At 44.9% G+C, this 16,079-nt stretch overlaps 1 protein-coding gene across 6 annotated transcripts in view; it reads right to left on the bottom strand.

Annotated features, from left to right (window-relative positions):
- Positions 1-14,337, bottom strand: part of CCDC125 (coiled-coil domain containing 125) — a 53,831-nt gene extending 39,494 nt beyond the window's left edge. Inside the window, exons 1-2 of one of the 6 annotated variants that reach the window (XM_017890620.1) lie at positions 14,168-14,337; positions 1,022-1,366 (exon numbers count right to left, since the gene is read on the bottom strand). In XM_017890620.1, the coding sequence (XP_017746109.1) occupies positions 1,022-1,366; positions 14,168-14,285 (463 nt within the window). In that variant the 5' untranslated portion in view covers positions 14,286-14,337. Of the gene's footprint in view, positions 1-1,021; positions 1,367-11,865; positions 11,905-14,052; positions 14,144-14,167 lie in introns of those variants that run through there. The other 5 variants (XM_017890615.1, XM_017890619.1, XM_017890616.1 and 2 more) reach the window with 5 other exon arrangements.
- Between the last annotated feature and the right edge of the window lie 1,742 nt (positions 14,338-16,079).

Raw genomic sequence — 16,079 nt, forward strand, 5'->3', positions numbered from 1 at the left:
TCTTTTTTCTTTTTTTTGAGACAAACTCTTCCTCTGTCACCCAGGCTGGAGTGCAGTGGTACAATTTTGGCTCACCACAACCTCCGCCTCCCGGGTTCAAGCAATTCTTGTGTCTCGGCCTCCCGAGAAGCTGGGACTACAAGCACGTGCCACCACACCCGGCTAATTTTTATATTTTTAGTAGAGATGGGGTTTACCATGTTGACTAGGCTGGTCTCAAGCTCCTGACCTCAAGGGATCCACCCTCCTTGGCCTCCCAAAGTGCTGGGATTACAGGCGTGAGCCACTGCGCCTGGCCCACAGGTTTATTTTCTGTCTCCTGTATCAGAATGTGAAATCCATGACATTAGGGCCTTTGTCTATTTTGTTTACTGACATTATTCTCAGAAATTAGACCGGTGCCTGACACCTAATGATGCCCAATAAATATTTATTGACTACAAAACAAAGTACATCACAAAAAAAGGCAAGGTTGGTAATCATTTACAGATATCATTAACAAATATATTAGATGTATAAAACCACTGTACTTCAAAATTGCACAATATTTAGAAATACAAACATCAACTACTTTTGTACTACCACCAATCCCAAGAGATGAATAAAGATAAATTTCTAAAGGCTGGGTGCGGTGGCTCGCGCCTGTAATCCCAGCACTTTGGGAGGCCAAGGTGGGCAAATCGCTTGAGGTCAGGAGTTTGAGACCAGCCTGGCCAAGATGGTGAAACCGTGCCTCTACTAAAAACAAAAATTAGCCAGGTGTAGTGGTGCGTGCCTGTAATCCCAGCTACTCCAGTGGCTGAGGCAGGAGAATTGCTTGAACCCGGGGGACGGAGGTTGCAGTGAGCCGAGATCGTGTGCCCCCGCACTCTAGCCTGGGTGACAGAGCAAGACTCTGTCTAGAAAAAAAAAAGAAAAAAATCTAAAATCCAATATGGTTATTTATTTTAGATTTTGAAAGGGTTATAGCTTTGATACTATTCACAGGAGAAAGAAAGGAGAGGAAATTCAGCATTCTTACCAGTGCTACTTTGTCGTCTGTAATTGGACATTCTGGACACTTGAGGGAATGTATCTTGCAGGCTCTTATGCTTGGAATACTGAAAACTCGCTTCACTTCTTTCTTCTCCCTTTCTCGGAAATGGAGGAGGGCTAAAGTTCTTTCCATCTGATCTTTTTCTAGACCTATGTGAAAATTCTACTTCATAAATCCCACCAGGTTTCCTTCCGAGGCCATACCCTAAATCACCTTCTGTCATGTCATCCTCTTCTGTTTCCCAGAGCTGCACGTCTGACTCACTTGATGACCTCGCCACCTTGCTCATGAGCCAAATGCCGTCTTTATCATACGAAAAAAACGGGTTGTCTGTAGTTAAGAAGAAGAGTAGTTAGGAAACCGTCAGTAGATCCAGCAATCTCACTTCTGGGTATTTACCCAAAACTGATTTGAAATCAGTATGTCAAAGAGATGTCTGCATTCCCATGTTCACTGTAGCACTGTTTACAATAGCCAAAATATGGAATCAACCCAAGTGTCCATCAAAGAGGAATAAGTGAAGAAAATATGGTGTGGTGTGTGTGTGTGTGTGTGTGTGTGTGTGTGTGTACAATGGAATACTAGTCAGCCTTGAAAAAGAAGGAAATCCTGTCATTTGGGACACCATGGTTGGAACTGGAAAACATTATGCAAGGTGTAACATGCCAGGCACAGAAAGACAAATACCACATGTTCTCCCTTATGTATAAAATAAAAAACAGGCCGGGCGCGGTGGCTCAAGCCTGTAATCCCAGCACTTTGGGAGGCCGAGACGGGCGGATCACGAGGTCAGGAGATCGAGACCATCCTGGCTTCCACGGTGAAACCCCGTCTCTACTAAAAATACAAAAAACTAGCCGGGCGAGGTGGCGGCGCCTGTAGTCCCAGCTACTCGGGAGGCTGAGGCAGGAGAATGGCGTGAACCCCGGAGGCGGAGCTTGCAGTGAGCTGAGGTCTGGCCACTGCACTCCAGCCTGGGTGACAGAGCGAGACTCCGTCTCAAAAAAAAATAAAAAATAAAAAAATAATAAAAAACAATCAGCCGGGCGAGGTGGCTCACGCCTGTAATCCCAGCACTTTGGGAGGCCAAGGTGGGCAGATCCTGAGGTATGGAATCAAGACCATCATGGCTAACATGGTGAAACCCCGCCTCTACTAAAATACAAAAAAATTAGCCGGGCGTGGTGGTGGGTGCCTTTAGTCCCAGGTACTCAGGAGGCTGAGGCAGAAGAATGGCGTGAACCCAGGAGGCGGAGCTGGCAGTGAGCCAAGATTGCGCCACTGCACTCCAGCCTGGGCGAGAGTGAGACTCCGTCTCAAAATAATAATAATAATAATAATAATAATAATATAAAAAACAAACTCAAAGGAGAAGAAAAATGGTGGTTACCAGAGGCTGGGGGATGGGAGGAATGGGGAGATGATTGGTCAAAGGGCACAAAGTCCTAGTTAGACAGGAAGAATAAGGTTTTTTCCTTTGCAATACATTGTACAGCACAGTGAATATAACAAAAATGTATTGTACATTTCAAAATTGCTCATAGAATAAATTTCAAATATTCTCACCACAAAAATGATTAAGTATTTAAGACGATGGATATGTTAATCAACTTGATTTAATTATTCCACATTGATTCATAATCATAACATCACTTTGTACCTCATAAATATAGACAGCTATAATCTGTCAATTTACAATTAAAAAAACAAAAAACCTAACAAAATGAAAAAAAACCCATCAGTAAAGTCATGTGTCACTCAATGATGGGAATACATTCTGAGAAATGTGTTGTTAGGCAATTTTGTCATTGTGTGAACATCATAGAGCATACATATACAAACCTAGATAGTACAGCCTACTATACCCCTGGGCTACATGGCTTAGCCTATAGTTCCTAGTCTACAAACATGTATAGCATGTTATAGCACTGAATACTGTAGGAAATCGTTACACATGGGTCAATATTTGTGTATGTAGACATACCTAAACATAGAAAAGGAACAGTAAAAATACAATAGTATCTTATGGGACTACCACTCTCTATGTGGTCTGTCACTGACTGAAACATAATTTGGTGCATAACTGTATAATAAAGCTGAATTTTTCAGGGAGAAAAAGTTTCTTCCTGTATTATACAGGCATGAATATCCCAGGAATGCACTCGTACATAAATGCCCTTGCAATCCAATTATAAGTATTTAATATTTCAGAACTCTTTTTTTTTTAGACGGAGCTTCGCTCTTGTTGCCCAGGCTGGAGTGCAGCGGCGCAATCTTGACTCACCGCAACCTCCGCCTCCCGGGTTCAAGTGATTATCCTGCCTCAGCCTCCCAAGTATCTCGAATTACAGCCATGCGCCACCATGCCCGGCTAATTTTCTATATATTTTTTAGTAGAGATGGGGTTTCTCCATGTTGATCAGGCTGGTTTCGAACTCCTGACCTCGGGTGATCCACCTGCCTTGGCCTCCCAAAGTGCTAGGATTACAGGCGTGAGCCACCATGCCAGCCGGGTTTTGTTTTTTCATTTGTTTGTTTGAGAGACGAGGTCTAGCCATGTTGCCCAGGCTGGTCTCCAACTCGTGGGCTCAAGTGATTCTCCCAACTAGGCCTCCGGAGTAGCTGGGATGACAGGAGTGAGGCACCATGTGGGGGTGGGTAGCAGATATACTCCACACTCAATAAATACTTGTTTAGTAACCAAATAAAGGAAGAGAGGAATAAAGAAACAAACTAAAATACAATCATCCCAAGGAATCCAAGGGGAACTGGTTCCAGGACCCCTGTGTATTTCCTTGGATCTTCAAATTCTTAGCCAGGCATGGTGGCTCACACTTGTAATATCAAGGCTTTGGGAGGCTGAGGCTAGAGGATTGCTTGAGCTGAGGACTTTGAGACCAGCCTGGGCAACACAGTGAGAACCTGTCTCTACAAAAAAAAAAATTTTTTTTTTTTTTTTTTGAGACAGCGTCTTGCTCTGTCACCCAGGCTGGAGTGCCGTGGTGCAATCTCGGCTCACTGCAACCTCCACCTCCTGGATTCAAGCAATTCTCCTGGTTCAACCTCCTGAGTAGCTGGGATTACAGGCGTGTGGCACCACACCTGGTTAATTTTTGTATTTTTAGTAGAGACGGGGTTTCACCATGTTAGTCAGGCTGGTCTCAAACTCCTGACATCATGATACACCCGCCTCAGCCTCCCAAAGTGCTGGGACTACAGGCATGAGCCACGGCACCCAGTCCAAAATTTTTTTAAAAAATTAGCTGGTGGCACATGCCTACTCAGGAGGCTGAGGTGGGAGAATTGCTTGGGTCCGGGAGGTGAAGGCTGCAGTGAGCCATAACTGTGCCTCTACATTCCAGCTTGAGCTACAGAGCAACACTCTATCTCAAAAAACTTTTTGTTAATTTGTTAATAAAAATGTATCATATTTGCATATTATCTAGGCACATCCTCCTGGGTACTTTATATATATTTTCAATTGTCTCTAAATTACTTATAACAGCTAATACAATGCCTATACATCACTTCATTCCCGTGGATTTAACCTCGTATTCTGAGTGCTGCAAATTCATCTTTGTTTTTGGAGCACTGTGGATTTTTTTCCCAAATATTTTCAATCCTGGTTGCTTGAATCAACCAATGTGGAACCCACGGAGCTCCTATCCTACCTCAGGCCACCCAGAACAGGTTTGGTTAGACTGTACTTGCTTTTAGGGCAGAAAAACAAAACTGGCACGCTAGCAGGACTCCACAGCAGACACAGAGGAGTTATGCCTGCCTTTCTTTCCTGCAGAAAACTTCTCCTGGCAAAAATGCCTACAGATCAACTAGTATCACTCAACCCTCCCCACATGGAGACCACCCCAGTCACCTACTTGGTGACAGTGAAGCAGGTGGGAGAAGCAGAAATGCTCAACCTTGTGCCTCCAGTACAGAGTGCAGTTAAGAGGGACTTTCACCACCAGGCATTTCAAAACAGCTGCTTTGCTATAGCTATTTAGAAATATTTCATCCTTCTCTCAAGGCTCATTTAAAAAAAAAAGTGGGGTGTGGGGGTATAAACACATCTAACATTTTTCTCTAAATATCCTGCTATTTAAGTAGCTGCTTGCCAAAACTTCCGAAGACATTTAATCTCAGTCTTGCATTTGTTGTGGAGATCTCTATTCTTCCACTATTAAAACCTTATATAGATACCAAACAAATCTGACCACGTATTAAGGAATTTCAGTCATTTTTAGGGTCAAAATGCCATATATTTTCTTTTTTTTTTTTTGGAGACGGGGTCTCGCTTTGTCCCCTGGGCTGGGGGGCAGTGGCCGGATCTCAGCTCATCGCAAGCTCCGCCTCCCGGGTTTATGCCATTCTCCTGCCTCAGCCTCCCGAGTAGCTGGGACTACAGGCGCCCGCCACCTCGCCCAGCTAGTTTTTTGTATTTTTTAGTAGAGACGGGGTTTCACCATGTTAGCCAGGATGATCTCAATCTCCTGACCTCGTGATCCGCCCGTCTCGGCCTCCCAAAGTGCTGGGATTACAGGCTTGAGCCACCACGCCCAGCCCAAAATGCCATATATTTTCAATGTTAAAAACAAAGACCCTTAAAAGATTTGAACAGATATGTCATAAAAGAAGATATATGGATGGAAAGATGCTCAGCATCATTAGTCATCAGGCAATTATAACTTAAACCACAGTGAGATCCCACCTCACAGCACTGACAATTCCAAGTGCTGCTGAGGATGTGGAGTACTGAAACTCTCATACATTGGTGATGTGAGTAAAACATGGTACAACCACTGTGGAAAACAATTTGACAGCTTCTTATAAACATGTGACCTGGCAACTGCATTCTTCAGGATTTACTCAAGAGAAATAGAACCCTATATCCATACTAAGATGTGTGCATGAATATTCATACATCACTCGATTTGTCAAAAACTGGAAACAACTGAAGTGTCCATCTTCAGTAAAACAAAGAAACTGTGGTCTGTCCATACAACAGAATATATTTGTCAGTAAAGAACAATGCATTTCTGATATATGCAATGACTTTCCCAGACATTATGCTAACAAAAAAGCACATACTAGGCCAGATGTGGTGGCTCCCACATGTAATCCCAGCATTTCAGAAGGCTGAGGTAAGGATCACTTGAGGCCAGGAGTTGGAAACCAGCCTGGGCAACATAGCGAGATCCCCATCACTAATTAAAACAATAAATAAATAAACAACAGCACATACTGTATGAAATACTGGCAAAACTAACGTACAATGATGGTAAACAAATTAATGGCTGCTTGGCATGGGAGAAATGACCACAAAGGGCATGAGGGAAGTTTTCTGAGGTAATGGAAAACCTCTATATCTTCACTAGAGTGGCTACTTATTAAAAATAATTAGGCTGGGTGTGGTGGTTCACGCCTGCAATCTCAGCAGTTTGGGAGGCCAAGGTGAGCAGATCACCTGAGGTCAGGAGTTCAAGACCTGCCTGGTCAACATGGTGAAACCTCGTCTCTACTAAAAAATACAAAAAATTAGCCAGGTGTGGTGGTGCACACCTGTAGACCCAGCTATTTGGGAGGCTGAGGCAGGCGAATGGCTTGAACCCGGCAAGTGGGGTTGCAGTGAGTCAAAATTATGCCACTGCACTCCAGCCTGGGCAACAGAGTGAGACCCTGCCTCAAAAAAAAAAAAAAGATGTAATAATACCTAGTACTTGTTGCCTGCTTTCCATGTGCTGGACAGTTTTAAGTGCCTTAGATTATTACATTTATTCTTTACAAACACTCTGCAAGACAATACCATTATTAAGTATGAAAATTAAACTGAAGCAGACAGAGACTAACACAGCCACAGAAGTGGAGATGGATTTTTTTTTTTTTTAAGAGACAGGGTCTCGGGCTGGGCACGGTGGCTCACGTCTGTAATTCCAGCACTTTTGGAATTCGAGGTGGGTGGATCACGAGGTCAAGAGTTCAAGACCAGCCTGACCAATGTAGTGAAACCTCATCTCTACTAAGAAGACAAAAATTAGTCGGATGTAGTGGTGGGCGCCTGTAATCCCAGCTACTCAGGAGGCTGAGGCAGGAGAATCACTTGAAACCAGAAGGCGGAGGTTGTGGTAAGCCAAGATTGTGCCACTGCACTCCAACCTGGGTGAAAAAGCGAAACTCTGTCTCCAAAAAAAAACCAAAGGGACAGTGTCTCACTCTGTTGCTTGTTGCTTAGGCTGAAGTGCAGTAATGCATCCACAGCTCACTGCAGCCCCGACCTCTTAGGCTCAAGTGATTCTCCCACCTCAGTCTCCAAAGTAGCTGGGACTACAGATGTGTACCACGTTGCCAGGCTAATTTTTAATTCTTTTTGTAGAAACAGGGTCTCAGGCCAGCAGGTCTTGAACTTCTGACCTCAAGGGATCCTTCTACCTCAGCCTCCCTAAGTCCTGGGATTACAGGCATGAGCTACCACCCCTGGCCCAGAGACAGATTTTTAATCCAGATGTCTGATGTCAGAGCCAACACTCTTAGCCACTATTTTCTATTACTTGGAGAATTTCAACGAAATTAACATCAGAGTATACCAAGGTTCTATTATTTATGACTTCAAATAGAACTTAAAGTAAAAGTCTAAAATACCTAGTTTGAGCAACATCTAACAGACATTCTGGAGCCATTTTTTTCCAGATTTTTATAAAATCATCTTGGTTCTTTTACAAGATTATTTCCTTAAAAAGGAGATTTATCTATTTTGTCAAGGTAGATAAGAAGATGTTTATTGAATCAAAGAATAATCCCTTGGGAGGCTGTGTTTTACCTCTAGTGCAGTAGACTCCTGCTTACTAAGGGCAACCTCTGGCCTGCATTAAGAAGGGTGTGGTCAGGATTAGGCAGGCAGCAGAGAAGAAAATGAAATTGGTCAACACAAGGGGAAAAAGCTGTAAAAGGAAAGAGTAAGCAATTGTAGAGTTAGCTAAGAACATTTTTCAATCCACCACATAAATTCAGGCATCATGGGTACATCTTCCTGCTATTCAGAGTTCAACATAATGAGGTTTTGTTGTTGTTGTTGTTTTCTTTGTTTTTTATCCCTAGCCACTGTTTCTTAAACTTAATTTCAGGCTGGGAATGGTAGCTCATGCCTATAATTCCTGCACTTTGTGAGGCCAAAGGAGGAGGACTGCATGAGCCTAGTAGTTCAGACCAGGCTGGGCAACACAGTGAGACCTCATCTCTACAAAAAAAGGAAAAAAAAGAAAATTGCTGAGCATGGTGGTGCACACCTGTAGTCCCAAGCTACACTGGAGCCTGAGGTGGGAAGTCGAGCCTGCAGTGAGCTGTGATCATGCCACTGCACTGTAGTCTGGTCAACAGAGCAAGACCCTGTCTCTAAAAACAAATAAAATAAAATGTAACTTCAGGGACTGCTGACTGTATATTCTCCCACTATTTTTTTCTTTTTTTTTTTTTTAGATGGAGTCTTGCTCTGTCGCCCAGGCTGGAGTGCAGTGGTGCCATCTTGGCTCAATGCAAGCTCTGCCTCCTGGGTTCATGCCATTCTCCTGCCTCAGCCTCCCGAGTAGCTGGGACTAAAGGTGCCCGCCACCACGCCCGGCTAATTTTTTGTATTTTTAGTAGAGATGAGGTTTCACCGTGTTAGCCAGGATGGTCTCGATCTCCTGACCTCGTGATCTGCCCACCTTGGTCTCCCAAAGTGCTGGGATTTACAGGTGTGAGCCACTGCGCCTGGCCTATTCTCCCACTGTTTATATGCTAATAGTAAGGTAACATGAAATACCATACAAATTAAACTTCACTTTTGAAACACATTACTTCCACAAAAGTGAAAATATTTGAAGTTACTATTCAACCAGTTTAATGTATTCAGGGTTGATGACCAGGAAAGCAGCAGGATGTATTAACGGAGAAGAGGTCTGGGTTCAAATTTCACTTCACCACTTGCCGCTTTTTGATCTTGGGTAAGTCATTTAACTTCTTAGAGCCTGTTTTATTTCTTAACGGGGTTTAAGCATAACTACCTTATGGGGACACTTTTGGGCACCATTGATACATTTGAAATCAACTATAGTAGCCAGATCAATGTTTATTGAATTTGAATATTATTTTCTTCAATTGTCAATTTAGGGGACTAGATTTTTGGTTCTTCAGAGCTCTAAAATTGTTTCTGTATCAGCATTTTTCAAAGTGTGCTCCATGAAACATGTTCTCCAGACTATTAGGTTTTTAGGTTTTGCTGGGAATAAAAGGGTCCTTTTGGTTTTATTGAGGGCTTTTTTTTTTTTTGAGATGGAGTCTCACTCTATCACCCAGGCTGGAGTGCAATGGCACAATCTCAGTTCACTGCAACCTCCGCCTCCCAGGTTGTAGCAATTCTCATGCCTCAGCCTCCCAGGTAACGGGAGATTATAGGCACCTGCCACCATGCTCGGCTAATTTTTGTATTTTAGTAGAGACAAGGTTTCACCATGTTAGCCAGGTTAGTCTTGAACTCGTGACCTCAGGCAATCCACTCACCTCTGCCTGCCAAAGTGCTGGGATTAGAGGCGTGAGCCACCACGCCCAGACTTTTTTTGTTTTAATTTTTTAAATTAAAATAAGTCTGTATTTATGCCTGTTTTATGTTCAATCCATTCAGCGATTTACTCTATCATTTAATTTCTAATTGGACAAAATTAGAAAGTAATTAAATACGTTGAACAATAAAGAAATAGTTAAATCTTGGTTTAACAACTTTATAAAATACTATGTAATTAAACAAAATTAACTAAGTATTAGAGTTATAGTATATTTAACATAGTTTAAGCATAATCTCCAGCCTGGGCAACAAGAGTGAAACTCCATCTCAAAAAATAAAAATTAAAAAATAAAATAAAAATAAAAATACTATGTAGTATAGACTACGCACCAACATGATAAATGTTCACATATACAAGTGTAAAACATAAAAATCAGAATTCAAAGTTGTCTGTACTAGGGACAAAGATTAGAAGAAAAACAAAAGATGAAAATAAATTAGTAGGATTAGAGTGTTTTCCATATAACATTTTTACAATATTGTATTTCTTTAACACTACCACGAAATCTAAGAATATCTACAGCTGATTCTGTACTGTACGGTAATCTTGAATAGATAAACACAGAGGTTCCTTCATACTTTATACCTTTGACTTTTTTTTTTTTTTTGAGAGGGAGTCTCACTCTGTCCCCTAGGCTGGAGTGCAGTGGTACCATCTTGGCTCACTGCAAGCTCCGCCTCCCGGGTTCACGCCATTCTCCTGCCTCAGCCTCCCGAATAGCTGGGACCACAAGTGCCCGCCACCACGCCCGGCTAATTTTTTGTATTTTTTAGCAGAGATGGGGTTTCACCGTGTTAGCCAGGATGGTCTTGGTCTTGATCTCCTGAGCTCGTGATCCGCCCACCTCAGCCTCCCAAAGTGCTGGGATTACAGATGTGAGCCACCGTGCCCGGCCTACCTTTGACTTTTAAAAGACGACTCGAACCAATATATGCTGTCTAAAATAGACGTGTCAGCTTTTAGGATTAAAGTCTTTATTTTTATACGGACAGAGTCTCAGTCTGCTGACCAGGCTGGAGTGCAGTGGCACAATCACAGCTCACTGCAGCCTCAACCCCTGGGCTCAAGTGATCCTCCCATCTCAGCCTCCCAAGTAGCTGGGATTATAGGCCTGTGCCACCACACCTGACTAATTTTTTTGTTCTTGTAGAGGCTAATTTTTGTATGTTTTGTAGAGACGAGGTCTCCTTATATTGCCCAGGCTGGTCTCAAACTCCTGGGCTCAAGTAATCCTTCTGCCTCGGCCTCCCAAAGTGCTGAGATTACAGGTGTGAGCCACCATGCCCAGCCAGGATTAACGTCTTTTTTTTTTTTTTTGAGACTCAGTTTTGTTATCACCCAGGCAATGCCGTGATCACGGCTCACTGCAACCTCTGCCTCCTGGGTTCAAGCGATTCTCCCGCCTCAGCCTTCCGAGTAGCTGGGATTACAGGTGCCTACCACCACACCCAGCTAATTTTTGTATTTTTAGTACAGATGGGATTTCACCATGTTGGCCAGGCTGGTCTCAAATTCCTGACCTCAGATGATCCACCTGCCTCGGCCTCCCAAAGTGCTGGGATTACAGGCGTGAGTCACCGAGCCCAGCTCAGATGTATTTTTTTCTATTCCAGTCCAGACATACATGACTTGCCCCAAATACAATGGTAGTTAGCAGCACAGCCGGGACTAGAAACAATATTTTTGGCTCTTTGTCCAGTCCTCTGACCACTTGGGAAAGGCTGTAGGATGAATAGATTATAGTCTGTTAGCAGTCATCTCACTTTTCCACTAAAACAACTCTTTAAAAGATGACCGTGACTTCCTCATAGATAAATCCAAGATCAAGTCTCATTCTTCAGCCTCCTTCACCTTTGCAGGAGCTGTGACACTACTGACTCACTAAGTCCAGGTCCACTTGACTCCTGAAGCCCCAAGAAATAGAGATCTTCTCCTTCTCCTTCCCTAACTGCCTCATATCTGTCCTCTCAGACTCCTTTTCTTTTTCCTGTCCCTTTTGTAAATGTTTGGCTTCCTAGCTTACTACTCTTAAATACACATCTCCAACTGGATATCCCGCCATCAATCCAGAACATCTTGCTCAAAAACAAATTCATGGCCGGCCTATAATCCCAGCACACTGGAGGCTGAGGTGGGCGGATCATGAGGTCAGGAGTTCGAGACCAGCCTGGCCAACATAGTGAAACCCCGTCTCTACTAAAAATACAAAAATTAGCCAGGCATGGTGGTACGTACCTGTAGTCCCAGCTACTCGGGAGGCTGAGGCAGGAGAATCGCTTGAACCCAGGAGGCAGAGGTTGCAGTGAGCCAAGATCGCACCACTGCACTCCAGCCTGGGCGACAGAGTAAGACTCCATCTAAAAAAAAAAAAAAAAATCACTATCCTCTCAGCCCCCAAACCAGGTCTCCTTCTGAGTCCTCTATTTCTGCAAATGCCTCAACCATGCTCCAAAACACTCAGGAGCAAAACTTTGGAATTGTTTTTCCTCTTTGTTCTTCACATGCCTTCAGTTGCTAGGTCTTCTACACCCACAAAAACCTCCCCAAACCATGTCATTCTTCGCACATTAATTTCACTGCCCTGGTGAAACTTGTCTTTAATTCCCCAAGGCTAGCCTGATAATTCCCTAATTGGTCTACTTCAAGCCAACCTACATACTGCTGCCAAGTCAGTAATCTCCAAGCACAAACCGAATGATGTCTCTGTCTTGCTGTAAAACATTCCATGGCTCCCATGGCATGTATAATTAGAGTCAATGTCACCCTGTTTTCCTTTTTTAAAAAAATTTAGGCTGGGCACAGTGGCTCACGCATGTAATTCGAGCACTTTGGGAGGCTGAGGAGGGCAGATCACCTGAGGTCAGGAGTTCGTGACCAGCCTGGCCAACATGGTAAAAAACCTCATCTCTACTAAAAATACAAAAATTAGCCAGGTATGCCGGCGGGTGCCTTTAATCCCAGCTACTTGGGAGGCTGAGGCAGGAGAATCGCTTGAACCTGGGAGGTTGAGGTTCAATGGTGACATTGGTGCTGAGACAGCACCATTGTCTGTCGCCCACACTAGAGTTCAATGGTGCGATCTCGGCTCACTGCAACCTCCACCTCCCGGGTTCAAGTGATTCTCCCACCTCAACCTCCTCAGTAGCTGAGATAACAGACGCCCACCACCACACCCGGCTAAATATTGTATTTTTGTAGAGACGGGGTTTCACCATGTTGGCCAGGCTGATTTTGAACTCCAAACCTCAGGAGATCTGCCCACTGGTCTCCCAAAGTGCTGGGATTACAGGCATGAGTCATTGTGTCTAGTCGAAACTCCGTTTCAAAAACATAAAAATGAAAATAATGTATCCAACTGAAGTGTCACCCTGTTTTCTACAACAAAGCTCCAGTTTCATCTGGCAGTACTCCCTGGATGTACCCTGTGCCTCCACATAAGAGGAACTGCACTTGCTCCCAGGGCTCTTCCCTCAGCTCAGCTTGGTCACCTGCAAGCCTCTGTTGGTGCCATTCTTCACCCCAGAAATGCTGTCTCCTCTCAGACCCACCTCAGTTCAGGACACCACTCCCTCCAGTAGCCTTCCTGACTCCCTTGGACCAGATGTGATTTCTTCCACATCTGAGTCTTCCCAGTTCTGGGAGGTTTTACTGAATCTTTTTACTAGTGCTTACTTCCTACCTGACCTAGACTGACTGTATATTCTCTTGTGCAGAGACTTTTTGTGTCTCGTTTGCTTATGCACAACAGGTGTTCCAAAGATATCTGATAGAATCGAAAGAGAAAACCGATTCCTGCCCGGAAACCTTTGGACAGAAGAATCTACACTCAGTAGCCTGACAACTCTGCCTTAGCAAACAAGTTGGTCAAACATGCCTAACTCCCTAGCAAAGAGGAACTAACTTGAGCCCTCCCTGGTGAACAATGGCCTGCTGCACTTTGCTTTAGGATTTTGTTTCTTAACTTTTCATTTCAGAATAATTTTAGATGTACAGTAAGTTGCAAAGACAGTACTAAGAAATCCTGTATACCTTTTACCCAAATTCCTCTAATGTTAACATTTGTGTACAATTTGTCAAAATTAAGAAATTAACATGGGTACATGCTATTAACTAAACCACAGCCTTTATTATTTTTTCCACTAATGTTCTTTTTCTGTTTCAGGATCCAAACCAGGATACTGGCGCTACAGTTTTATAAGGCTCAAAATTAACAGAAAAGAAAAAAAATAAAGGAGGTGGGGAGGGAGCGAGAGAGAAATAGGGTCTCTGAAATCTATTTCTTATTTTTTTCTTAGACGAGGCCACTAAACTGGCATTCAGGGAAAAGGAGCCAGTTGGGGCAGTTTTTCCACAACCTGCAGAGTTTCCACGAATATGCGTATCCCGCCCCCGCCCTGGATCCTCCCCACTCCCGGTTCCCACCTGCCAGGTCTGACCCCGGGTACCCTCTCAAGGTCCGTGGCGAGGACCGGAACCCAGACTCCGGCTCAGCGAGCAGCGCCCCCCTACCGCCCCGGCGCCCCCGTCAGGAGCTCACCTGGCAAGGAGCCTCCTCTCCGTGCGCGTGCGCCGCTACCGCGGCGCGCCCTCCAGGCCACGTGACCGCGTGGGCGCAGTCCCAGACAGGAAACGCCAGTGAGGTCGCCCTGGGCCATGGGAGGCAGCTCGCGCTTTTTCGGGACCTCACTCCGTTCCTGTGTGCAACCTGATGTTAGCTCTGTCCATCTTCAGCTCCAAAGCCAACTACGGGTAACCAATGTACAAAATGACATGAGATTTACAACAACAAGAAGGGGCGTATGTCAATACATGTAAAATTCTATGGTTCAAACATTGAGGCTCATACTGGCGCGGTGGTTCACACCTGTAATCCCAGCTTTTGGGAGGCCAAGGCAGGAGGATCGCTTGAAGCCAGGAATTCGAGACCAGCATGGCCAACATGATGAGACCCCACTCTACCAAAAATTTTAAAAGTAGGGCAGAGCGCGGTGGCTCGCGCCTGTAATCCCAGCACTTTAGGAGGCCGAGGCGGGCGGTTCACGAGGTCAGGAGATCCTGTGTTAGACCATCCTGGCTAACACAGTGAAAACCCGTCTCTACTAAAAATACAAAAAATTAGCTGGGCATGGTGGAGGACGCCTGTAGTCCCAGCTACTCGGGAAGCTGAGGCAGGAGAATGGCGTGAACCCGGGAGGCGGAGCTTGCTGTGAGTCGAGATCTCGCCACTGCACTCCAGCCTGGGCAACAGAGCAGTCTCCATATCAAAAAAAAAAAAAAAAAAAAAATTAAAAGTAGCGGATGTGGTGCGTGCCTGTAGTCCCAGCTACTCGGGAGGCCGGGAGGCCGGGAGGCTGTCAGGTGGGAGGATCTAGTGAGCCTGGGAGATCGAAGCTACAGTAACCACTGCACTCCAGCCTGGGCGACGGAGCGGAGACCGTCTCGAAAAAGAAACAAACCAAAACCAAATATTAAGTCTCTAGGAATCCTGTAAGAGAAAGGTAGATCGGGCCGGACACGGTGGCTCACGCCTGTTAACCCAGCACTTTGGGAGGCCGAGGTGGGTGAATCACCTGAGGTCAGGAATTTGAGACCAGCCTGGCCAACATGGTGAAACCCATCTCCACTAAAAATACAAAAATTAGCCGGCCGTGATGGCAGGTGCCTCTATTCCCAGCTGCTCGGGTGGCTGAGGTAGGAGAATCACTTGAACCCGGAAAGTGGAGTTCGCCTAGATCGCGCCACTGCACTCCAGCCTGGGTGACAGAGCGAGACTTTGTCTTAAAAAAAAAGAGAGAGAGAGAGAGGGGGAGAGAAAAGTGGATCTAAGCTGAGGTTCAGAGGTAGAGCCTGTCATTGAAAAACAGACTGTGCGGGGCGGGCGGCGTCCACTGCAAAGATGCGGCTGTCTGGCTCCGTCTGGAGGCGGCAGCCCGAAGGAGCGACCACGGAGTCACTGAGCCTGTGGATGGCAGCCTCCGCAGCCAGCAGGCCATGCTGGAGTATCCGCCAACCTGATGAAGACAAGGACGTCCCACAAGTTCCGGACAGACGTGGTCGCAAATTAATGAGGAAAGAAAAGGAGTTTTTGTTTTGTTTTGTTTTGTTTTGTTTGAGATAGTTTTGCTCTTGTTGCCCAGGCTGCAGTGCAATGGCAGGATCTCGGCTCACTGCAACCTCTGCCTCGGGGTTCAGGTGATTCTCCTGCCTCATCCTCTGGAGCAGTTGGGATTACAGGTATGCACCACCACGCTCAGTTAATTTTGTATTTTTAGTAGAAAGGGGGTTTCTCCATGTTGGTCAGTCTGGTCTCAAACTGCTGACCTCAGATGATTCACCTGCCTTGGCCTCCCAAAATGCTGGGATTACACGCATGAGCCACTGTGCCTGACCAAAGGTGTCTTAAGCTTAGAAAAATGATAAAAGATATAAAAGCTGCCTAGGAATGAGAC

This window comes from Rhinopithecus bieti, unplaced genomic scaffold (assembly GCF_001698545.2).
Source record: "Rhinopithecus bieti isolate Rb0 unplaced genomic scaffold, ASM169854v2 scaffold_18354, whole genome shotgun sequence".
Lineage (NCBI taxonomy): Eukaryota > Metazoa > Chordata > Mammalia > Primates > Cercopithecidae > Rhinopithecus > Rhinopithecus bieti.